This window comes from Aquarana catesbeiana, linkage group LG09 (genome assembly GCF_042186555.1).
Source record: "Aquarana catesbeiana isolate 2022-GZ linkage group LG09, ASM4218655v1, whole genome shotgun sequence".
Lineage (NCBI taxonomy): Eukaryota > Metazoa > Chordata > Amphibia > Anura > Ranidae > Aquarana > Aquarana catesbeiana.
In genome coordinates, this window is record NC_133332.1 from 190098992 (window position 1) to 190126132 (window position 27141).

Here is a 27141-nt window from a genome sequence, read left to right on the forward strand (position 1 = left end):
TAAACCACTTCAACCAACAGTTTGCAGCCTTGTTTACTCCCAATCATGTTGTCTGCGTTGATGAGTCCCTGATTAAGTTTTCTGGCCGCTTATCGTTCAAACAGTATCTTCCTAGCAAGTGTGCCAGATATGGGGTTAAGATGTATAAGCTCTGTGACAGGGCAACAGGCTATACATATAGTTTTATGGTTTACCAGGGAAAAGATAGTCACATGCAGCCAGAGAATTGCCCAAACTAAATAGGGAGCGCTGGTAAGATTGTGTGGGACTTGGTGTCACCCTTATTCAGAAAGGGGTACCACTTGTACGTGGACAATTATTACACAAGCGTGCCACTTTTTAGTAACTTGTTTGATCATGGAATTGGTGCATGTGGCACTGTGCGATCTAATCGCCAGGGTTTACCCATGTCAGGGCTGGCTCAGCTCTTCCTTCTCTGAGCTGGCCGCTCAGCTGTCGGCTAATTGCCAGCTCTCTTTTCTCTCCACAGTTAACCAGCTGTTGTGGATCTGCTTGTCAGTCCCGCCTACTTAAAGACGTCCAGCTCCCTTAATTCCCGCCTTCGCCTTGGTCACATCACAAGAAACCATCTCCTGTGTTTCTGTTTAAAGACTGGCTTTGCTGACATCCCTTCTGGCTCCTTATCCTGCTTGCTGTTCCTCTACTTGGATCCCTGACTTCTTGCCTGGCTGATTACCCAATCTGGTTATTGAACTCTGGCTTGGCTAATTACCCGATCTGGTTACTGAACTCTGGCTTAGCTGACTACCCGATCTGGTTACTGGACTCTGGCTATGCTTTGACTATGCTTCCTCTATTTACCTTTTTATTTTCATTAATAAACAAGTGTGATTTTACTGTACTTCTGTCTCGGTCTGGTTCATGGGTTTTGACACCCCAGCGGCTTGTAGATTCCCGTCATAGACTGGGGGAGAGAGTCTGCTTGAGGAGTAATAATTTGCTCGCAGTGAAGTGGAGGGATAATCAGAACGTTTTCTTTCTGTCCTCCCTTCACGCAGACATGCCAGTCCAAATTCCTACGACAACTGGTGTTGTGGAGAAACCCCTCTGTGTCCACTAATACAACCTTAATATGGAAGGGGTGGACCTCAACGACCAGTTGATCGCGCCGTACTTAATTGCCCATAAAGGCCAGAGACTGGTACAAAAAAGTGTCTGTATGCTTATTCCAATCGGCTCTGCTGAACGCTTATGTGCTATATAAAGCGTCAGGATGAACTGGATCCTTCCTTAAATTCTAGGAAGAGGAGATCACATACCTTCTGTTTCCAGACGGTGCTGTGGCCCAACTTCCCAATCCAAATGCAGTGAGCCGGCTGCATGGGAGGCATTTTCCGTATGTCCCTGTTACCCCTACCAATCGATTACCCCAAAGATGTCGTGTCTGTAGCAAGCGCGGATATAGGCGTGACACCCGCTATTGTTGTCCCTCCTGTACTGGCCAACCTGGTCTTTGCATCAGTGAATGTTTCGAACGCTACCACACACTAGTGGAGTATTAGCGTAGGGTACAGCACTGCATAGTCTATGGCACACTTTCACAGGGTCTCCAAAGATGCCATCGCATTTTGAGAGGCCCAAACCTGGAACGGTTACAGTTACAAAAAAAGTGTAAAAAAAATAAATAAAAAAGCTAAAAATAGTTGTCGTTTTATTCTCTCTCTATTGTTCTCTCTCTCTATTGTTCTGCTCTGTTTTACTGTATTTTTTAACTGCAATGTTTTATTGTTACTATGTTTTTTTTTTATACTTTACTGTTTACTGTGTTTTATTGTTACCATTGTTTGCTTTTCAGGTACGCCATTCAGCTGCAGCACTGATTTATTTATCTTGAGAGCAACAGCGTTTGCTCTCACAATATGTAAATCAACGACTCCAGCGCTGTAGGAGGTGATTTCACCTCCACAGTTAAAAAAAAAAAATGGTGCATGTATGCCCATCGTTAGAAGTGGGTGGTGCTCTAAGGGAGGGCATACCCACCGATCAATTTCTTTTTTCCTTCAGCCCACAGGCTGCATGGAAAAAAAAGAACATTACAATATATGCCCAACAAGGACCAGCAACATACTGGTATGTTGTTGGACTTTGAGTGGTTATACCAGAATGATGCCTGCAGGTTTAGGTATCATCTTTTTTTAATAATCAAAATTTTATTCATTTATATAATACACAGTACATTTACATTTATACAACATACTATACCCCTACATTCAACCCAATAACAGAACACCAGTTACCCCATGTATCCCATTTAACCGAGGTTTTCCCTCTCCCTTTTTCCTTCTTTTCTCTTCCCTCTCCCTTTCTTTTCCCTTTCTTAAAAAAAAAAAAAAAAAAAATTTCTTTTCTCTCTTTCTTTTCCTCTTCCCTCCCTCCTCCTCCCTCCTCCTCCCTCTTCCTCCCTCTTCTTCCCCTCCTTCCTTCTTCCTCCCCTATAGAACTATCCGTGTTACCCCCCACCCCCCTCCTTAATGTAATTTGCTTCCAGTACTACCTCCTGTGTATTCATACTTAAATGAGATTATAGATTAATTTTCCCCCCTGTTCTAATTCATATCATAAACCCCTATTTTTCATAATTATATTATTTGTGCATATGTGAGAATAAAAAAAAAAAAAAAAAAATAACAAAAAACCCCCCTTCTGTGATTCCCCCCCCCCATCTTTAATATCAATTTACCCAACTCCTCCCTCCCATATCCAAACGTGCTTAACTAAATTTATGAAGTGAATTTCTCCTTTATTTAATTTGTGTCATAAATCACTATTATCCATAATTATAAATTGTCCCTTCTTCCCTCCCCCCTATCTTTAATATTAATTTACCTCTACTCTTCCCCCCCAATGTACACACCTGATGAAACTAAATTATAAAGTGAATTCCCCCTTCTTCTGACTCGTGTCATAAATCATTGTAGTTCCTAAAAAAACAAAAAAAAAAAAAAACAAAAACAAAAACAAACCACACAACACCCTACCCCACATCACCCTCACCACTCAGTGTTAATTAGGGGAATCAGAGTGAATGGAAGAACCAAAAAAAAAAAAAAGTACCCCTCGGAAAATGAGACCATACATCCACTCATTATCTTACCCCCCACCCCCTTTACTTAATTGGCATTGGAGAAGTGTTAATATTTATCTTTCTCTTTCTGGGCTTATTTCTTATTTCTTAATTCTTAATTCTTAATGACTATACCATTTCTACTTCCATTATCCATTGGTGTTTCCCTCTTCCATTATCTCCCTGGCGCACTGTTCCCATTTTGCCCATGTAATTTCAAATTTCTCTTTTTGATTTTTAACCACATGAACCCACCTCTCCGCTTCCTTTATTATGTTAACCTCATTTCTCCACTCCATGACTGACGGGCTCCGATCCCGCCTCCAGTACTTCGGGATCAGTTTTTTTGCTGCGTTTAATAAATGTGGGGTTATGCTTTCCCTATACTTTTTGACAGATCCGGAATTCCCATGAAACAAATATTGCACAGGCCCGAATTCCAAGGAATCCACTGTTAGTTTCTTAATCCATGGTGCCACTGATTCCCAAAATGTTTTAATTGTTGGACATGTCCACCAAAGATGAAGAAACGTTCCCCTCTGTCCACAACCCCTCCAACACCTATCGCTAGACGCTGAAGTGATTTGTGCTAGTTTTACTGGTGTCCTATACCATCTTGCCAGGTGCTTATATGCCATCTCTTGCACTTTTGAGCTTATGGATGTCGTGAATGTTAATGATATCATTCTATTAATTTGTTTATCTGTCCAGACTTGGCCCAGCTCCCTCTCCCATTCTTTTATAAAGTATGGGGGTGTCCTTTCTTGTTCCCTTAGAATCATTTTATACATTCGAGATAGCATATGTCCAGCTTCTGATGTCTGCACACACTGCCTCTCAAATGCCGTAAGTGAATTCATGGGTCTTAATGGTTTAGATTTCTTGAGAAAACTCTTCATTTGGTTTAGGTATCATCTTGGTATCGTTCTTTTCAGCCAGAGGTCGGCTTTCATGTAAAAGCAATCCTAACAGCTAATTAGCCACTAGACTGCTTTTACAAGCAGTGGGAGGGAACATTCCCCCCCCCCCCACTGTCTTCCATGGTTTTCTCTGGCTCTCCTGTCCCACCAGGGAACCTGAGAATGCAGCCGGTGGTTCCGCCAGCTGACCATAGAGCTGATCGAAGACCAGAATGGCTCCGATCATCTCTATGGCCTAAGAAACCGAAAGCTATGAGCATTTCATGACTTCGGTTTCGCCGGATATAAACAGCGCTTTTTGGAAATTGGGAAAGCATATTATCACACCAATCTTGGTGTGGTCAGATGCTTTGAGGGCAGAGGAGAGATCTAGAGTCTAATAGACCCCAATTTTTTTTAAAAAGAGTACCTGTCACTACCTATTGCTATCATAGGGGATATTTACATTCCCTGTGATAACAATAAAAATTATAAAAAAAAAAATAAAAAAAAATGAAAGGAACAATGTAAAAATAAAATAAAAAAGCAAAATAAATTATAAAAAAAAAGCCCTGCACCCCGCGCAAGCACCATGCATGTGAGGTTTCACCGCGAACATCAGATGGAGGGCAGTAATTTTGGCAGTAGACTTCCTCTGTAAACCTAACATGGTAACCTGTAAAGGCTTAGCCTTTAAAAGCTTTTAAACCTGTAAAGGCTTTTAAAAATATATGTAGCTCGACACCACTGCACGGTTGTGCGCAATTTTAAAGCATGTCTTATTTGGTATGTATGTACTTGGCATAAGCTCATCTTTTATATTTTACCAAACGTGTTTTAGAGCATTCAAATTCAAAAACGTGTTTTTTTCCCCAAAAGATTGTGTTTGAAAAATCGCAGTGCAATACTGTGTGAAAAAAAATTGCAACACCACCATTTTAATCTGTAGGGCCTTTGATTTAAAAAAATATATAATGTTTGGGGGGTTCAAAGTAATTTTCTAGCAAAAGAAAAATACTTTTTCATGTAAACAAAGAGTGTCAGAAAGGCTTTGTCTTCAAGTGGTTAGAAGAGTGGGTGATGTGTGGCATAAGCTTCTAATGTTGTGCATAAAATACCAGGACAGGTCAAAACCCCCTCAAATAAGGAAAGTAGACACCCAAAGCTATTTGCTGATAGGCATGTTGAGTCCATGGAATATTTTATATTTTGCCACAAGTTTCGGGAAAATGACAATACTTTTTTTTTTTCACAAAGTTGTCACTAAATGATATATTGCTCAAACATGCCATAGGCATATGTGAAATTACACCCCAAAATACATTCTGCTGCTTCTCCTGAGTATGGGGATACCACATTGTGAGACTTTTTGGGAGCCTAGCCACGAACAGGACCCCAAAATCCAATCACCGGCTTCAGGCTTTCTAAGGGCGTAAATTTTTGATTTTACTCCTCACTACCTATCACAGTTTCGGAGGCCATGAAATGCCCAGATAGCACAACCCCCCCCCCCCCCCCAAATGACCCCATTTTGGAAAGTAGACACCCCAAGCTATTTGCTGAGAGGCATGTTGAGTCCATGGAATATTATATTTTGTCACAAGTTTCAGGAAAATGACAATATTTTTTTTTTCACAAAGTTGTCACTAAATGATATATTGCTCAAACATGCCATGAGCATGTGTGAAATTGCACCCTAAAATACATTCTGCTGCTTCTCCTGAGTACAGGGATAGCACATGTGTGGGACTGAAGGCAGTGCTTGGTTTATTGGGGTCCTGTACGCGGTAGACTGCCAAAAAGTTCCACATATGTGGTATCTCCGTACTCAGGAGAAGCAGCAGAATGTATTTTGGGGTGTAATTTCACATATTCCCATGGCATATTTGAGAATATTTCATTTAGTGACAACTTTGTGAAAAAAAAAAAAACATTATTGTCATTTTCCCGAAATTTGTGGCAAAATATAAAATATTCCATGGACTCAACATGCCTCTCAGCAAATAGCTTGGGGTGTCTACTTTCTAAAATGGAGTCATTTGGGGGGAGGGTGATATCTGGGCATTTTATGGCCTCCGAAATTGTGATAGGTAGTGAGGAGTGAAAAAAAAAAATTTACGCCCTTAGAAAGCCTGAAGGCGGTGCTTGGTTTTCGGGGTCCTGTACGTGGCTAGATTGCCAAAAAGTCCCACACGTGGTATCCCTGTACTCAGGAGAAGCAGCAGAATGTATTTTGAAGTGTAATTTCACATATGCCCATGGCATGTTTGAGCAATATATAATTTCAGTGGCAACTTTGTGTACATTTTTTATTTATTTTTTGTCATTCTTCAATCACTTATGACAAAAAAATAAAATATTCAATGTGCTCAACAAGCCTCTCAGCAAATTCCTTGGGGTGTCTACTTTGTACATTGTACTGCCCTGCCATTTTAGCACCTCAAGAAATGAGATAGGCAGTCATAAACTAAAAGCTGGGTGGGTAAATTCCAGAAAATGTACCCTAGTTTGTAGACACTATAACTTTTGCCCAAACCAATGAATATACACCTATTGAATTTTTTTTACCCAAGACATGTGGCTGACTGCTTTTTGGCCTAAATGTATGACTAAAATTGAGTTTATTGTATTTTTTTATAACAAAAACTAGAAAATATCATTTTTTTCAAAATTTTGGTCTTTTTTCGTTTATATCGCAAAAAATAAAAACTGCAGCATTGATCAAATACCACTAAAAGAAAGCTCTATTTGTGGGAAAAAAAGGACACAAATTTCATTTGGGTACAGCATTGCATGACCACGCAATTACCAGTTAAAGCAGTGCAGTGCCAAATTATAAAAAGTGCTCTGGTCAGGAAGGGGGTAAAACCTTCTGGGGCTGAAGTGGTTAATGGCTGTGTGTTGAGTTATTTTGAGGTGACAGCAAATTTACACTGTTATACAAGCTGTACACTCACTACTTTACATTTACAAAGTTGTGCTCATAAGTTTACACACCCAGGCAGAATCTATGATTTCTTGGCCATTTTCAGAGAATATGAATGATAACACAAAAAAATGTATTTCACTCATGGTTAGTGTTTGGCTGAAGCCAATTATTATCAATCAACTGTGTTTACTCTTTTTAAATCATAATGACAACAGAAACTACCCAAATGACCCTGATCAAAAGAAGTTGACATACCCCAGTTCTTAATACCGTTTATTGCCCCTTTAACATCAATGACAGCTTGAAGTTTTTTGTGGTATTTGTGGATGAGGCTCTTTATTATCTCAGATGGTAAAGCTGCCCAGTCCTCTTGGCAAAAAGCCTCCCATTCCTGTAAATTCTTGGGCTGTCTTGCAGGAACTGCACGTTTGAGATCTCCCCAGAGTGGCTCAATGATATTGAGGTAAGAAGACTGAGATGGGCACTCCAGAACCTTCACTTTATTCTGCTGTAGCCAATGACAGGTCGACTTTGCCTTGTTTTATATCATTGTCATGTTGGAATGTTCAAGTACGTCCCATGCGCAGCTTCCTGGCTGTTGAATGCAAATGTTCCTCCAGTGTTTATTGAACATACTGCATTCATCTTGCCATCAATTTTGACCAAATTTCCTGTGCCTTTGTAGCTCACACATCCCCAAAACTTCAACGATCCACCTCCGTGTTTCACAGTAGGAATGGTGTACCTTTCATCATAGGCTTTGTTAACTCCTCTCCAAATGTAGTGTTTAGGGTTGTGGCCAAATTGCTTGATTCTGGTCTCATCACTCCAAATGACTTTGTGCCAGGTTTGAGGCTTGTCCCTGTGCTGTTTGGGTTTTTGTAAGCGGGATACTTTTTGCCATTTGCGTAGTAATGGTTTAATCTGGCGACTCAACATCGCAGCTCATCTTTTTTCAAGTGCCTGAGAGTCCTGTATTTCACCTGAAGTTATTTGTGGGGTTCTCTTTGCATCCTGAACAATTTTCCTAGCAGTTGTGGCTGAAACTTTAGTTGGTCTACCTGACCGTGGTTTGGTTTCAACAGAACCCCTCATTTTCCACTTCTTGATTAGCGTTTGAACACTGCTGATTGGCATTCTCAATTCCTTGGATTTTTTTTGTATCCCTTTCCTGTTTTATACAGTTCAACTACCTTTTCCTGCAGATCCTTTGACAATTCTTTTGCTTTCCCCATAACTCAGAATCCAGAAACCTCAGTGCAGCACTGGATGAAAGATGCAAGTGTCTGTCAGGAGTCCAGAAACATGTTGACCTTTTATACACACGCACTAATTACAAGCAAACAGATCACAGGTGAGCATGGTTACCTTTTAATAACTATTCAAACCCCTTTGTGTCAACTTGTGTGCACGATGTCAGGCCAGGCCAATCACCAGGGTATGTAAACTTTTGATCAGGGTCATTTGGGTAGTTTCTGTTGTGATTATGATTTAAAAAGAGTAAACACAGTTGATTGATAATAAATGGCTTCAGCCAAACACTAATCATGAGTGAAAGAAATGTTTTTGTGTTATCATTCATATTCTCTGAAAAATGGCCAAGAAATTATAAATTCTGCCAGGGTATGTAAACTTATGAAATAAAATATAGAGAGTGCAGCGCTGGACATGTGAAGTGAATAGTGAAATTTGATAAACCAATTATTAAAATGGTGAAAAAGGTTATTCAGAGTCAATATATCAAAATAGTGACCTATATATATATATATATATATATATATATATATATTGTAAATATTTTTTAGAACGTAAACATATGAATTAAAATGAGTGAGAAAAACTCCTGTAAATAAAACTTATGACAACACATAAAAGTCCAAAACAGTGTATTTGATGCTATGTAGGTTTCAGGGATACATCTTCAATATTCAATGTTGCCCACCATCGAATAGATAAATAAAAGGCTTACCAGAAAGCCTGTGACCGCCCTTATTCAGGGGGGGTCAAAACAAGCTTAGCAGATATGAGGGAACTGCCACAGGAATACTCCAGGGGACACCGACAGACCGATGCGTTAGGGCTCCTTGCCAGATAGCGAACCAGCCGACAACCGCTATAGATGCTCTCTCAGATCCTGTCCTCTCATGGGGCAAACTTGAAATTTCCACGGATCCGGTGCAAAAAGATGTAGTTTATAATGCCAAAAAGAAACAAAGAAACAATGCTCCGCTGGTGCAGATAACTTGGGTTTCTTTTATTGGCAAATTGCGGTATATAGCATTAAAAACCAAGAAAAATGAAGTGAAAACGAACAAGATAAAAAAACGACACTACCGCCGTTTATTTTAAAATCGCGCATGCGCGGTGCGTGCAATGTTGTGACCCTACGGCCGTTTCGTCACAACTGACGTCATCAGGGGTACGCACCGACGCACGCGCATGCGCATTAAATACACAAGCGTCAAAACAGAGGACGCTATGATTGGTTCACACAAGGCTATGCTTCATTTGGATAGGTACTGGAAAATTGGCAGGCAGAGGAAGAACCAAACGAAACGGCGACGCAAGAGAGGGTGCAGAGGGGGGAGGAAACTTTACCCCAAAAAGAAGGAGGCTTTAGATAAAAATGGGATTATAAACTTAAGTACCAAAGAACTCTCCAAACAGGAACTTTTTACCTTGAATAAAGGTTTAAAATTCGTGCCACCGCGGAATTTGAATAAATTCCAGACATTTATAGATGTGCAGAAATATACACGTAAACTCAACATTAAACGGTATATTCTGAGCAATCCATCTAGACAACTTGCTAGAGAGGCTTCCACAGTGGTGCATTCGGGTTTGTTGAATGCCTCACTGTTTAACCCCCCTGGAAATTCAGCACCGAATATCGCCATATTTAAGGATTTAGTACTGAAGGATTTAGCCAATCTAAGAATGAGAACAGTACAACCTGAATATGATGTGAAAGTGGAAACTCCTGCTCTGTCGGGGGGGGGGGGGGGGTGCTATGCTAAAAGGACACTGCTGCAACACCTAAGTACTGATCCAAGGCAGGACAAATGGGACAAAAGTGGGGGAAAATGGTAGTTGCGCTGTGATGAAGGGGGGGGGAGGGAAGCTACAAAGATGATTAAAGTGGCAAAGTGAACTAAAAAAGCAGAAACGGGCCAATGCATGAATAGATCCTACATGCTAAAAGAACATGGTGGGGATGCAGTGCAGTGCAACGTAGCTGATCAACATGACATGTTGCGGGCAGACAAAGCCTAATATATAAAGGTAATCGTGAAACGGTGACTGCTTGAATATAGCAAAACAAAAATGCATATACCAACACAAATAGGGTGAATAATGACACAATGCAAAAAAATATATATATATATAATGCAAGAAAAATATATGTGGGCTAGTGCCCCATTAGCAAAAACGTGCCAGATCCTGGTGAACTACAAGTGACAAATCCCTAGGACAAACATGAATATTAGTTCTATCATCCAGTCCAAAAAGCAAAAACACGTGATGAGAAACACAAAACAAGTCCAATCGTGAAGGGAGGGGGGATCTTCAGTGAGGACACCTCCGTGTTTGCAAGCCGCTTACCTTACAGCTGTAAGGTGTACAGCCTGTGTTGCAAATGACCCGCAGGTGTAGACATTCCGTGTATACAGGCAGTGACAATGATGAACATGCCAAGCGAAATATAAAAAATAAAAAGTATACAGCATGTAAAATAACTCTGCAACGACCACAGTGGAGGGGGGGCAAGACACACACAGGGGGAGGTTGCACTCACTTTCATGAAGTGAGTGTGGGCATCAATCCACGAGCGCCGAGCTCGTATGCCTCCAGGAGTGTCACCAATCTGGAATCTGTCCCCGTGCCTGGAAACTGGAATATGTCCCCGTGCCTCTCTCCTCAGTGTTCGTCAGGTAGAGTAGTGATGTACAGTGTGAGGGGGAAAGAGACGCACATAGCGTGATCCCATATAAAAGGTATATTTATTTAATAAAACAAGTCCAATCAACTTACATTTAAAACAATGCTGCAGTGTGTAGTAACTACGAGCGCCGAGCTCGTCTCCTGTTGAGACAAACAACAGGAGACGAGCTCGGCGCTCGTAGTTACTACACACTGCAGCATTGTTTTAAATGTAAGTTGATTGGACTTGTTTTATTAAATAAATATACCTTTTATATGGGATCACGCTATGTGCGTCTCTTTCCCCCTCACACTGTACATCACTACTCTACCTGACGAACACTGAGGAGAGAGGCACGGGGACATATTCCAGTTTCCAGGCACGGGGACAGATTCCAGATTGGTGACACTCCTGGAGGCATACGAGCTCGGCGCTCGTGGATTGATGCCCACACTCACTTCATGAAAGTGAGTGCAACCTCCCCCTGTGTGTGTCTTGCCCCCCCTCCACTGTGGTCGTTGCAGAGTTATTTTACATGCTGTATACTTTTTATTTTTTATATTTCGCTTGGCATGTTCATCATTGTCACTGCCTGTATACACGGAACGTCTATACCTGCGGGTCATTTGCAACACAGGCTGTACACCTTACAGCTGTAAGGTAAGCGGCTTGCAAACACGGAGGTGTCCTCACTGAAGATCCCCCCTCCCTTCACGATTGGACTTGTTTTGTGTTTCTCATCACGTGTTTTTGCTTTTTGGACTGGATGATAGAACTAATATTCATGTTTGTCCTAGGGATTTGTCACTTGTAGTTCACCAGGATCTGGCACGTTTTTGCTAATGGGGCACTAGCCCACATATATTTTTCTTGCATTATATATATATATATTTTTTTTGCATTGTGTCATTATTCACCCTATTTGTGTTGGTATATGCATTTTTGTTTTGCTATATTCAAGCAGTCACTGTTTCACGATTACCTTTATATATTAGGCTTTGTCTGCCCGCAACATGTCATGTTGATCAGCTACGTTGCACTGCACTGCATCCCCACCATGTTCTTTTAGCATGTAGGATCTATTCATGCATTGGCCCGTTTCTGCTTTTTTAGTTCACTTTGCCACTTTAGTCATCTTTGTAGCTTCCCTCCCCCCCCCCCCCCTTCATCACAGCGCAACTACCATCTTCCCCCACAACCTGAATATGAGGTTAAAACTGGAATTGAGGCTTTATGTAGGAGGAAAGACATTATTATACGCCCCGCCGACAAAGGCGGTGCTATTGTCATCTTAGACAAAGACTCCTATAATAATGAGATGCAGAGGATCCTTTCTGATGCTGATACCTATTTACCCTTGCAATCTGACCCAACTCTCAGCTTTAAACGGGAGTTGAAAGGTTTGATTGACAAGGGGTATAATATGGGGATTCTGAACAAAAAAGAGAGAGAACATCTTATTCCTCTGGCCCCTAGGTTGCCAGTCATGTACATCTTGCCAAAGATTCACAAGACTTTGGTTAACCCTCCGGGAAGGCCCATCATCAGTGGTATAGATTCTATCACTTCACGTGTTGGTAAATATATTGATTTTTATCTACAGCCACTGGTGATGGGCACCCCCGCTTTCCTTAAGGACACTAAACACATCCTTAACATATTGGGTAGCATAGATTGGAAAGATACATATATGCTAGTGACTAAGGATGTCGCATCGCTTCATACATCCATATCCCATCAATTGGGTCATGAAGCGGTGCGACACTTCCTCTATCGGGACTCCAATATCTCCACCACACAATGTAATTTTGTGATGGAGCTATTGGAGTTCTCCATGGCACATAATCATTTCTGGCATAATAACGTGCATTACCTACAAACAAGGGGAGTGGCCATGGGAGCGAAATTCGCTCCCAGTATGGCCAACCTCTTCATGGCCAAATGGGAGGAGGACGTGGTTTTATGTGATAAACCCCCCCAACTCGTCATGTGGAAAAGATTCATTGACGACGTCCTGTTTATCTGGGACGGCGACTCTGAGTCTTTATCCAACTTTCTCCTCTCCCTTAATGGTAATGACAGGGGCATAGTCCTGACTCACGAGGCCAGTTCAGTACAGATCCACTTTCTAGACCTATTGATAACTATAGTGGATGGTAGAATCACTACATCTACTTTCTTCAAATCCACTGATAGGAATAGTTTTATTCCCCTTAACTCTTGCCGTCATCAATCATGGTTGTCCGCTGTCCCTAAGGGCCAATTTCTACGCTTAAGGCGGAATTGTTCAAATGTGGACGAGTTCTTTAGAGAGGCCTCATCCTTAAAATCTAAATTTCTTGACAAAGGTTATGAGGCAACTATGTTGGATACCTTGATCGTGGAGGTTGGAAATAGGGATCGTACAGAACTTCTAAGGGACAAACCCCCCCAGGTTAACAACGGGGAGGACTTTAGTTTGGCTTTTCTTACCACCTATTCCAGCCAACACTGGGCCATTAAGAGAATTATTAAAAGACATTGGCCGGTCATTAAAAACAACCGTATCCTTGGCCCTTTATTGCCCAACAACCCTTGTGTCTTATTTAGGGGGGCCACGAGTTTGAGGCACACTCCAAATGTTCCCGATCCACCACAGCGTCCGACTTTCTTTGGTGATTTAAAGGGCTTCTCCCCCTGTAGAAGATGTAGGGTCTGTAGAGTAAATGCATTACGCCAAAGAAGGCTTACAGAATTTACATCAGTAGGCACAGGCGTCACTTACCCTATTAACTCTCTCATAACATGTGCCTCCAAGAGTGTGGTGTACCTTCTTAGGTGCCCTTGTGGTTTGGAATACGTGGGGCGAACCACCAGGAAACTTAGTGTAAGGTTAGGGGAGCATATCACCAATATCAAACAAGGGTTCGATAAGCATAGTGTCTCTAGACACTATGACGAAGTGCACAACAGAGACCCTAGTGGTACTACCTTTATAGGGATAGAAAAGTATGTCCCACACTGGCGAGGCAGTAATGGGAAGCGAACCATATCCAGATCAGAAACCAACTGGATTTTTAGGCTTGGTTCCCATGCCCCCAATGGTTTAAATATAGAGTGGGACATCAACTGTTTTATCAACAACAGCTGAATATATGAGGTTGTTGGTGAAGTTGATGTGCCACTCTGATATATCTCTTAACGACAATCATGTCCTGATTACCTAATGCACTTCTAACGATAAATATTGAATAGCAGGAATATGCCCCTTTGCGGTGAAGGGAGCCTAAAGAATCTCAAACACTTCTATTGAATATCCTTCATATACTATTTTAGTTTTTCCACCTTTCTCTGGTCCTAAACAGGGGTGGTTATTTTTATGTATTGTAATTTTAGAATTAATGTAAGGAGCAGGCTATGTTATTGATTTCACAACAGGCATTAACAGGCTTCAGTTCCTTTTTCCTTAATATATTATATAATTTTTCCAACTTTTCTTTTCATATATATTTTTTATTTAATTTTATTTAATTGTGTGAATTAAGGCTAACATTAACACTGGTATAATTTTTTAACACCTCACTAGATGGCACTAGAAGTGACGTCCTATGTTGCTGCCTCTATCACATGAGGTTTGTTGCTTTGTTAGTTTTATAATTAATTAATATAGTTTTACAATTCTATAAATGTCTACAGACATTAAAATAACAACCATGATGTGCTAATAGTTTTATATTTATTTTTTATTTTTCATGCCACCTCTAAACTCACTATTTTTTCACACAGCAGCCTGGATATATGCCGCTGTTAAGCTTTGGTGTAATATCTTAAAAAGTCACTAGGTGGCACTGGTGGAATGCTCGTAGGCTGTTATCTTCATGGGGTGAAGTTTAACAGCCTGACGATCCCTCTTCTTATTTGATTTATTAGTCTCCATGTTTATGGTAATCATCCCCTGTAGTTAATTTTCCAGTACCTATCCAAATGAAGCATAGCCTTGTGTGAACCAATCATAGCGTCCTCTGTTTTGACGCTTGTGTATTTAATGCGCATGCGCGTGCGTCGGTGCGTACCCCTGATGACGTCAGTTGTGACAAAACGGCCGTAGGGTCACAACATTGCACGCACCGCGCATGCACGATTTTAAAATAAACGGCGGTAGTGTCGTTTTTTTATCTTGTTCGTTTTTACTTCATTTTTCTTGGTTTTTAATGCTATATACCGCAATTTGCCAATAAAAGAAACCCAAGTTATCTGCACCAGCGGAGCATTGTTTCTTTGTTTCTTTTTGGCATTATAAACTACATCTTTTTGCACCGGATCCGTGGAAATTTCAAGTTTGCCCCATGAGAGGACAGGATCTGAGAGAGCATCTATAGCGGTTGTCGGCTGGTTCGCTATCTGGCAAGGAGCCCTAATAGATCGGTCTGTCGGTGTCCCCTGGAGTATTCCTGTGGTGGTTCCCCCATATCTGCTAAGCTTGTTTTGACCCCCCTGAATAAGGGCGGTCACAGGCTTTCTGGTAAGCCTTTTATTTATCTATTCGGTGGTGGGCAACATTGAATATTGAAGATGTATCCCTGAAACCTACATCGCATCAAATACACTGTTTTGGACTTTTATGTGTTGTCATAAGTTTTATTTACAGGGGTTTTTCTCACTCATTTTAATTCATATGTTTATGTTCTAAAAAATATTTACAATATATATATATATATATGTCACTATTTTGATATATTGACTCTGAATAACCTTTTTCACCATTTTAATAATTGGTTTATCAAATTTCACTATTCACTTCACATGTCCAGCGCTGCACTCTCTATATTTTATTTTGTTTTTTGTGCCCTTATATCGGGGTTATAGTGCACAGCAGCAGGAATCTTTTTTATCTTTTCGCAATTTCTCTTTCTTTAACTTTTGTTATGTAAACTTATGAGCACAATTAACTATAATATATATATATATATATATATATATATATATATATATATATATATATATATATACACACACACACACACACACACACACACACACACACACACACACACACACACACACACTGGGTATAGTAAATAATCGACCCCCTTAAAATAACATTTTGTTGTTTTGCAGCTGGAAATTAAGACAGACACAGTTTTTGTTTTATCCAGCTGTATTCACATCATAACATCCAAATGAAAGCTGATCACACTTTCACACTTGAAAGTCAAATGGTTGTGTGTGCCATTGTGGAGGTGATTAGCTATACCTGACTGAGTTTACAAGTCATTTTTAGAAGGGGGGTGATCCTTTTTCCAACTTAGGGATTCTGTTTTTGAATTACCATTATTGTTATTTTTGACATATTGGTGTTGTCTTTCATTCGAAAGTTATACATTGCACTAATTACAGCTGGATAAAACAAAAACTGATTCTTTTCTATACCCACTGTTTATGTATATATAATTGTTGGCACTATATAGGTATTTGTACTAAAATAAATATGCAGTTGGCTAAAGGATAGATACCAGAGTGTGGCTGTAAATGGGGTACTTTTGGACCAGTCACAAGTGGTGTATCACAATTTTTTTTACTAGTGTCTACTTCCTGGAATTCAGCATTAAAATGTCTGTTCTGCCCAAATTATTGTATCTTATCTAAACACGCCTTGTCCCGATGGTAAAACTACAGTCTATGCAGAAACTATTTATGACAGTTCTACTATCTTTGAAATCTGGAGGATTGGGTGCACCAGATTTTATTATATATTATTACGCTACACACCTATGATAGATCATTTCATGGTCCACCCAATACCCACGTAACCGCTGGACTAAAATATAATCTATGCAGCTTTACTCCACACATCATTGCTCACTGATATGGTCTAAGGCCCTGGTGCCCAACGTGTGGACTGAGGGCCGCATGCATCCCTTTGGTATATTATGTGTGGCCCTCCGACCTCAGCAGTTTGCAGTGGCAACAATAATTAGGACAACAGCATTGATCTCTACTAGCCTCTACTAACCATTTTACAGTTTACATTGTTTTCTTCAGTTTATCCCCAGCCAAAAATGTAGCTTGCCCACATTTCCTCTATTAGGTCTGCAGTTTATGACAGTCCTCTCAAGTATTCCATATACTGAACATTGAGCTAAAAGGGACCATGTTTTAGTCCCCTTTTAGCTCATAAGCTGACAATGACTGGTCTAAGTTGTATGTAATAAATAATAATAAATAATAATAATAAATGTATCTCAAGGTATTTTCTCTCTTCACTTTGCTCACCCTTGACTAACTTCTTATACAACCTGGCACGCTCTGATAGCTTGTCATATGTTGCCATGGGCCAAGACTGCAATTCTCCAACGCCATCTTCTCAATCTAGTGTCCTGCAAACTCTGCCCTTTGAAGATTACATCCACCTGTCCATCTATTCTAGAGTGTCCTCTCTTACTCTTGAAAGGTCCACAAAATTTGTACATATCTGTGACCAAGACCCTCATCAACTGCATTTCAATTTTAAAAAACTTCCTCAAGAGGAATACCCTTTAACTGATGATTCCCACTGATACATGCAAAAATAGGCATTCTTCAACCGATCAATCCCTCTCAAATGCTGGGAAAAATGTGGTTGTCTGCCTCTAAAGTCTGATGTTCTGATATAAAATGCCCAAGATGTTGCATGTTCATTGCCCGGTAATGCTGTGAACATGTTGGAGATGTGGTCATGGGAATGGCTTGTTTTTTAATCTATTTTGGCAATGTTCTTGCACCCAACCCTTTTTGGACCCAAGTGAGGTCAATGTTGTAAAGTAATTGCCAGACCATTATTCCTAATTTTTACTGACAGTCTGCTGACTGGAATAGTACCAGCTGATTGGAGAAAAGCCAATGTAGCACCAATATTTAAAAAGGGCCCAAAATACATCCCTGGGAATTACAGACCAGTTAGCGTAACATCGGTAGTATGTAAAATCTTGTAGGGGATGATAAGGGACTATATACAAGATTTTAGTAATGAGAAGGGTATCATTAACAGTAATCAGCATGAATTCATGAAGAATCGTTCTTGCCAAACCAATCTATTAACCTTCTATGAGGAGGTGAGTTGCCAGCTAGATAAAGGAAGGCCCGTACATGTGGTGTATCTGAATTTTGCAAAAGCATTTGACACAGTTCCCCATAAACGTTTACTGTACAAAATAAGATCCGTTGGCATAGACCATAGGGTGAGTACATGGATTGAAAACTGGCTACAAGGGCTAGTTCAGACGGTGGTGATAAATGGTGAGTACACGGAATGGTCAGGGGTGGGTAGTCGGATCCCCCAGGGTTCTGTGCTGGGACCAATCCTATTTGACCACTTGCCTACCAGGCCAATTCTGACATTTCTCTCCTACATGTAAAAATCATAATTTTTTTGCTAGAAAATTACATAAAACCCCCAAACATTATATATGTTTTTTTAGCAGAGACCCTAGAGAATACAATGGCGGTCATTGCAACTTTTTAACTAACAAGGTATTTGCGCAGCAATTTTTCGAATGCGTTTTTTTGGGAAAAAAAACAGTTTTGGGCTTTCAAAAAAAACAAAACAAGAAAGTTAGCCCAATGTTTTAGCATAATGTGAAAGATGAAGTTACGCCGAGTAAATAGATACCCAACATGTCACGCTTCAAAATTGCACACGCTCGTGGAATGGCGCCAAACTTCGCTATTTAAAAATTCCCTTAGGCGACGCTTTAAACATTTTTACTGGTTACATGTTTTGAGTTACAGAGGAGGTCTAGGGCCAAAATTATTGCTCTCGCTCTAACGTTCGCGGCGACACTTCACATGTGTGAATTGAACACCGGTTTCATATGTGGGCGGGACTTATGTATGCGTTCGCTTCTGCGTGCGAGCTCACGGGGACGGGGCGCTTTAAAAACTTTTTTTTTTTTATTGTTAATTTTACTTTTTTTATTTTAGCTTGACACTTTTTTTAAAAAAAAAAAAATGTTTTGATCACTTTTGTTTCTATTACAAGGAATGTAAACATCCCTTGTAATAGGAATAAGCATGACAGGAGCTCTTTACAGTGAGATGTGGGGTCAATAAGACCCCACATCTCACCTCTAGGCTTAGAAGCCTGAAAAAAAAAAAAGATCACCGCTTCCCAGCTGAAGCGGCGCTGTTTTTTTTAATACAGAGGCCGGGCGTGATGTCATAACATCGCGCCCGGCCTCCGAACGATCATAAAGACTCCGGCGACCATCTGGTCCGCCGGAAATCTCTATGCTAAACATCCGGGGCTGGCGGATCCTGTGACCGACTCACCGATCGTAGCGGTGAGTCGGTAAAAGCACCGGAGGGCGGCGGGAGGGGAGGGACGTCCCCTCTCGCCTCCCGTAAGAATGATCAAGCAGCGGAACAGCCGCTATGATCATTCTTATGCTGTGCAGATTCGCCAGCTCTAAAAGACGATATCTGGATGATGTCTGTAGCTACAGGCATCACTCAGATATCCCCGCTCAAAGCCGAGGACGTCATTTGGCGTATGGCGGGCGGGAAGTGGTTAATTTGTTCATAAACGAGGATAAGGTAAACAGTTCAATCTCTGTATTGGCGGACGATACTAAGCTAAGCAGGGCAATAACTTCTCCACAGGATGTGGAAACCTTGCAAAAAGATCTGAACAAATTAATGGGGTGGGCAACTACATGGCAAATGAGGTTCAATGTAGAAAAATGTAAAATAATGCATTTGGGTGGCAAAAATATGAATGCAATCTATACACTGGGGGAAGAACCTCTGGGGAAATCTAAGATGGAAAAGGACCTGGGGGTCCTAGTAGGTGATAGGCTCAGCAATGGCATGCAATGCCAAGCTGCTGCTAACAAAGAAAACAGAATATTGGCATGCATTAAAAAGGGGATCAACTCCAGAGATAAAACGATAATTCTCCCGCTCTACAAGCTCTGGTCCGGCCGCACCTGAAGTATGCTGTCCAGTTCTGGGCACCAGTCCTCAGGAAGGATGTACTGGAAATGGAGCGAGTACAAAGAAGGGCAACAAAGCTAATAAAGGGCCTGGAGGATATTAGTTATGAGGAAAGGTTGTGTGCACTGAACTTATTCTCTCTGGAGAAGAGAAGATTGAGAGGGGATATGATTTCAATATACAAATACCGTACTGGTGACCCCACAATAGGAAGAAAACTTTTTCGCAGAAGAGAGTTTAACAAGACTCGTGGCCACTCATTAGTAGAAGAAAAAAGGTTTAACCCTAAACGACTTAGAGGGTCCTTTACTGTAAGAGCAGCAAGGATGTGGAATTCCCTTCCACAGGCGGTGGTCACAGCGGGGGTCATTGATAGTTTCAAGAAACTATTAGATAAGCACCTGAATGAACGCAACATACACGGACATATAATGTAATACTGACATATAATCACACACATAGGTTGGACTTGACGGACTTGTGTCTTTTTTCAACCTCACCTATTATGTAACTATGTTTAAACTAAGAAAATGGAACATTTTAAGAAAAAAATAAGAACATTTTGATATTGATGACAGCAACATGTTTCAAAAAATCTGTGACTGGGTCATGTTTGCCACAGTGTAGAATTCTCTCTTCTTTTAACAACATTCTGTAACTGAGAACTTAACCAGTTGCTGGAGTTTTGGGAGTGGAATGTTGTCCCATTGTTGCCTGATAAAGGATTCTAACTGCTCAACAGTCCTGGGTCTTCTTTGTTGTAGGTCTGGACTACAGTAAAAGCCATTTAAGCACCTGGACTCTTCTACTACGAAGCCATTCTGTTGTCATAGATGCAATTGGCGGTTGAGCATTGTCCTGATAAAAAATGCATAGCCTTCCCTGGAGAAAAAACTTTGTGTGGATGGGAGCATTTGCTGCTGTAAAACCTGGATATATCTTTCAGCATTCATAAACTTCTGTAGTAGTGCAGCGCAACCCATTAATAAACATAAAGTGCAAGTGCCAAATGATCTAATATTAAACCTCATACTGTATATACGGTATCTCACAAAAGTGAGTACACCCAACACTGAAGAAATGCCACTTTGCTACAATGTAAATTAGTGAGTGTACAGCTTGTATAACAGTGTAAATTTGCTGTCCCCTCAAAATAACGCAACACACAGCCATTCATGTCTAAACTGCTGGCAACAAAAGTGAGTACACCCCTAAGTGAAAATGTCCAAATTTGGGCCCAAAGTGTCAAAATTTTGTGTGGCCACCATTATTTTCCAGCACTGCTTTAACACTCTTGGGCATGGAGTTCACCAAAGCTTCACAGGTTGCCACTGGAGTCCTCTTCCACTCGTCCATGACATCATGGAGCTGGTCGATGTTAGAGACTTAGCGCTCCTCCACCTTTTGTTTGAGAAAGCCCCACAGATGCTTAATAGGGTTTAGGTCTGGAGACATGCTTGGCCAATTCATCACCTTTACCCTCAGCTTCTTTCGCAAAGGCAGTGGTCATCTTGCAGTTATGTTTGGGGTTGTTATGTTGAAATACTGTTTTACGGCCCAGTCTCAGAAGGGAGGGGGATCATGCTCTGCTTCAGTATGTCACAGTACATGTTGGCATTCATGGTTCCCTCAATGAACTGTAGCTCCCCAGTGCCGGCAGCACTCATGCAGCCCTAGACCATGACACCCCCACTACCATACTTGACTGTAGGCAAGACACACTTGTCTTTGTACTCCTCCCCTGGTTGCCACCACACACGTTTGACACCATCTGAACCAAATAAGTTTATCTTGGTAAAGACCACAGGACAAGGTTCCAGTAATCCATGCCCTTAGTATGCTTGTCTTCAGCAAACTGGGGGCTTTCTTGTGCATCATCTTTAGAAGAGGCTTCCTTCTGGGATGACAGCAATGCAGACCAATTTGATGCACTGACAGGCTGACCCCCCACAACTTCAATCTCTGCAGCAATGCTGGCAGCACTCTTACATGTATTTCCCAAAGACAACCTCTGTTTATGACGCTGAGCACGCTCACTCAGCCTCTTTGGTGAGGCCTGTTCTGAATGGAACCTGTCCTGTTAAACTGCTGTATCAGATCCTCAGAGAGTTCTTTGCCATGAGGTGCCATGTTTAACTTTCAGTGATCAGTATGAGAGGGTGAAAGTGATAACACCAAATTTAACACACCTGCTCCCCATTCACACTTGAAACCTTGTAACACTAACGAGTCACATGACACCTGGGAGGGAAAATGGCTAACTGGACCCAATTTGGACATTTTCACTTAGGGTATACTCACTTTTGTTGCCAGCGGTTTAGACATTAATGGCTGCGTGTTGAGTTATTTTGAGGTGACGGTAAATTTGGACTGTTATACAAGCTGTAAACTCACTACTTTACATTGTAGCAAAGTGTCATTTCTAAAAAAAAATCCATAAATGATCATCTTCCACCTCTGTGTATTAACATAATGTGATGCAAAGACTGTACATAAAAGTGCCTGTGCAATCCTCCACCTGTGTTTACTGGCCGCTCACCTCACGTTATGACTCCTGTTTTACCAGTGAGTCATAACAAGCTGTTCCCCTTAGGGATATAATCAGATCGATGTAGCGGGTTAGCCTTCTGTTCTCTCTACCCGACTCTCCCCCTCATAGATATATTCACAGGAGAGTCGTAATATGCAACAGAAGATACAGAATCTAATGCTCTCTGTCTAAAAGCATTTTATTTCCTCTAAAATGTATTATATTACACTCCTATAAAAGGCACTCAAGCCGTGGCAGCTGGTATCCGCTCAAACATATACAATGGCTTACCGCCATGTAGCTGCGAATGGCCGCAGGGATGACATCAGCTGTCAAGCACCTAACGCCATACGCGTTGCATCCTGGGTGTGGACTTCATCAGTGGGGAGCTATATATCTTTCAGCGTTGATGGTGCCTTTCCAGATGTGCAAGCTGCCCATTCTATACACACTAATGCACCCCCATATGTACAAAATGCAGGCTTTTGAACTGAGTGCTGATAACAAGCCAGAAGGTCCCTCTCCTCTTTAATCCGCAGGATCCGGCACCCACAGTTGCTAAAAATGTATTTGACCTCAGAACAGTTTTCCACTTTGCAACAGACCATTTTAAATGACCTTTGCCCCAAAGTAGACTGCAGTGTTTCTTGATTATGGATTATGTTCAGATGTGGCTTCTACTTTGCATGATAGAGCTTTACCTTGCATTTTTGAATGGCACGGTGAACTGTGTACACAGACAGGGATTTTTGGAAGTATCCCTGAGCCCATGCAGTGATGTCCATCACAGAATCATGCCTGTTTCTAATGCAGTGCCATCTGAGGGCCCAAAAATCATGGGCATCCAATATTGCGTTTTGGCCTTGTCCCTTGCGCACAGAGATTTCCCCAGATTCTCTGAATCTTTTGATATTATTACTGTAGATCAGTGTTTCTCAACTTAAGTCCTCAAGGCGCCCCAACAGGTCATGTTTTCAGGATTTCCCTCAGATGAAACAGCTGTGGTAATTACTAAGGCAGTGAAACTGATCAAATCACCTGTGCAAAATAATGGAAAGCCTGAAAACAAGACCTGTTGCAGCGCCTTGAGGACTGGAGTTGAGAAACACTGCTGTAGATGATGATATATTTAAAGTCTTTCCCATTTACATTGAGGAACATTATTCTGAAATTGTTCTACAATTTTTAGATGTAGGTTTTTTCAGATTGGTGAACCTCTGCCCATCCTTACTTCTAAGACACTCTGACTCTCTAAGATGCTCTTTTTATACCCAGTTATGTTACTGACCTGTTGCCAATTAACCTGATTAGTTGCAAAATGTTCTTCTACCTCTTCAATGTTAGTAGCCCATTTTTGTTGCCCTGTCACAACTTTTTGGAGACGTGTAAATTGCCATCAATTTCAAAACTACCTTATTTTTTTCTTGGTATTCTTGGCTTAATTTTCTCAATTTAACTGCTTCAATACAGGGCACTTTCACCCCCTTTCTGCCTAGGCCAATTTTCAGCTTTCGCGCTGAAACACTTTGACAATTTTGCAGTCATGCAACGCTGTACCCAAATGAAATATTTATCAGTTTCTTCCCACAAATAGAGCTTTCTTTTGGTGGTATTTAATCATTGCTGTTTTTTTTTTATTTTTTGCTAACAAAAAAAGACTAAAAATTTTGGAAAAAAAAAAAACGTTTTTCTTAGTTTCTCTCAGTAAAGTTTGCAAATAAATAATTTTTGTCCTTCACGAATGTGCGCTGATGAGGCTGCAGTGATGGGCTCTGATTAGGTGGCACTGATGAGGGCGCACTAATATTCTGCACTGATAGGTGGCATTGATCGGCACTGAAAAGCAGAACTGACTGGCATCACTGATGGGCATTGATTGGAGTCACTGATGGGCACTAATTGGTGTCACTGCTGGGGCTACATTGATAATCAGGGCACTGATCATCAGTGCCCTGATTACCTGTACAGGCTCTGCTGCGAGGAGATGCCACTGATCGGCTGTCACTCTCTGTCAGTGTAAGGCAAGGAGAGCCGAGGAGAACCGAAAAAACGGCACTTCCGTGTTTACATGTGATCGGCTGTGATTCGACACAGCCGATCACATGGTTAAAGAGTGGTAACACTGGAGTGATGTCACATGACGTTGCCCCAGAACGAGAGGGGGTCCCACCCACCGTCATTTTAGTCTACAGCGGGCGGGAGGTCGTTAAACATGAAACATCTAATATGTTTTATATTATCTATTGTGAATAAAATATGTGTTGTCTGAGAATCATTGCATTCTGTTTTTATGTAGATTGTACGCAGCATCCCAACTTTTTTGGAATTGGTGTTGTACAATGGCACTTATAGTCTTGTACTGTAGTGCATGCAATGATATTTTGTATGCACAAGAATGAGCAAATCTGACTAGTTAGAGCTGGAATAATCACTAGAAGTAAAGCAAGTGGAAGGAAGGAAAAATCCTGGAGGGCCGCACACCGCTGAAGGCATCTTTATTGAAAGATTAAAATCCAAAAACGGTCATATCTGGAGCATAGAAAACAGGGAAAAACCGCTAATGCATTTCACATCACAAATAGATGCTTAGTCATAGTCAGCTTAGTCAGCTATGACTAAGCATCTGTCTGTGATGTGAAACGCATTAGCTGTTTTTCCCTGTTTTCTATGCTTCAGATATGACCGTTTTTGGATTTTAATCTTTCAATAAAGATGCCTTCAGCGTGTGCGGCCGTCCAGGATTTTTCCTTCCTTCCTAATTTGAGCAGAGCCAGTACCTGCAAGATCGTATAGGGAGGGTGTCTTCAACAGGTCTGGAGCCTTTGGAGCAATTTCTCTTCCACAAGTAAAGCAAGTGCATACAACCTCAATAATCAGTTGCAGTGCTACAAAAGTACAGAATTCTGGCAGAGAAATGTGAGTTTATTTATTCCATAGACTGTCCAATGCAACTAATTGGTTTCTTTGCCGTTTTTAAACCTCCAAAATGGCTGGATTTTGTTAGGACCAGAACACTTTCCCTATGCATACAGTTGATTCATGGCCCCCAATTACTGTTAACAGTGAAAAGACAGGTTCAGCAAGACTTTAAGTTGCGATCAAAGTGCTTCTGCACCTAAGACTTTATTTTTAATTAACATAGTGATCTCTTTATTAACTCATGATACAGTTGAGAGGCACCAATGTTGCATGATAAAATGAGACACTCCCAGTAATTCAGTCCTTAATATAGTGATAGTTTCCCTGGATTTTGATGTAAACAGTGTCTTTCGTGTTTATATTAACATAACATTAACATTTGTTGAAAAAAAAAATGACATTCAGAGGACTCCTCAATTAATATTGAACACTAAAGCTTGGATGTCCCCAATTTTTCCACTTTGTCTTTTGCATTGCTGGTGCTTTTATTGAAAGGGAGAAGCATAAGCCACAGACAACTGGAGCCAGCATGGTTTCCCATGCACTTGGCTTCCAACCAGTGGAGGACAAAGAAACATGAAATACTACACAGATTAACATAAAGTACACACACTACAAAAGAAGCACTAGTGCAACAACGGAATAAATGCACCATCCAATGATCTTTCCCATTTCAGTACATCTATATAAAGGTGTTCATGTGCATTTTGATTTTGGCAGAAGTGAAAATAGTCATCGTTGTACCTTAGGTGTCTTGCACACATATATACATGTATTATACGCAACATCTGTCATCCAGTCCACACAGGTATCCTAAATGCATACCATGAAGATATAAAAGTTCATATTATTTGGCAGGCATTCGGCCTAAAATTTCTGCGACAAGGAGACAAGGCCCCTGTACTTGTGAGGCTCAAGGAGTGTACGGTGGAGGCTTTTCATCTGGTGGAAAATAAGGTGGGGAATAGCGTGGTGGAGCACTGGATGGCCACATGAAGCTGGGACCAGATTGCGATGTTGAATTAGGATCATCTGACAAGCCAGAAGGTGTAGAAGCTGGAAATACATTGGAATGCTGTAGAACAAACAAGAGTTTTCAGAGTTGAAGGATTCCACGTGAGTTTAATCTCTGAGACTTTAATAAAAAGAGAGATAAAAAACCCTACTTAGGACTACTATACAGAATCCGGTGACTGATGGGTGTATACTAAAGGCACAACTACATGTGAGAGTGAGATTTTAGGCTATTGCGAGCATGGGATTTAACTTTTTTTTAAATCAATTTAACAACTGCCTAATTCGCACAGAAACGCAATAAGCGTCATTCCTGCGTTTTCCCCTGCAGTCTGATTTGGCAGGAAATTCATTTAAATGGGCTGCAAATCGCACCCGACCACACAAAAAGTAGTGTCTGCACTACTTTTGAAAAATGCATTGCACCAAATCGCATGGTACTGCATTTGGGGTGCTGTTAACAACATATTGGCACCTGCAGAAGGCAAAGCATTTTGAATGTTCCTAAACCCAAAAACAGAAATGTATTAAATTGCAATTCACACATTTTTAGATGTGGTGGGTTGCAATTTAGTGAATGCATTACTGGTTTTTTTAGGCTTTTTTCCTTTATATTCACCTGGTGAACCTCCAGTAAGTCTGTTATTTTTCTGCACTCTGGAAAAAAAAAATTAAAAGTCAGCAGCTACAAATCATGTAGCCACCAACTTTTAATAACCAGACACTTACCTGTCCAGGGATCCAGTGCCTTCCTCACCCAGGCTAATTCTAGCAGTTAAGCCAGCTACAGATGGTTTGAATCTCGGCCGGTTCAGCAGGAACCCACTGAGATTCGATCCATCTATGGGCAGGCTGATTGTACCCGAATCAATCCATCGATTGACTTGGTTACAA

At 41.0% G+C, this 27141-nt stretch overlaps 1 protein-coding gene across 3 annotated transcripts in view; it reads right to left on the bottom strand.

Annotated features, from left to right (window-relative positions):
• TMEM255A (transmembrane protein 255A) overlaps positions 1-27141 on the bottom strand; it is a 212514-nt gene that overhangs the window by 59331 nt on the left and 126042 nt on the right. The window contains exon 9 of one of the 3 annotated variants that reach the window (XM_073599439.1): positions 25407-26308. The exons of the other annotated variants lie outside the window; for them this stretch is intronic. Within the exon in view, the coding sequence (XP_073455540.1) occupies positions 26147-26308 (162 nt within the window). The 3' untranslated portion in view covers positions 25407-26146. Of the gene's footprint in view, positions 1-25406; positions 26309-27141 lie in introns of those variants that run through there. 3 annotated transcript variants of the gene reach the window in all.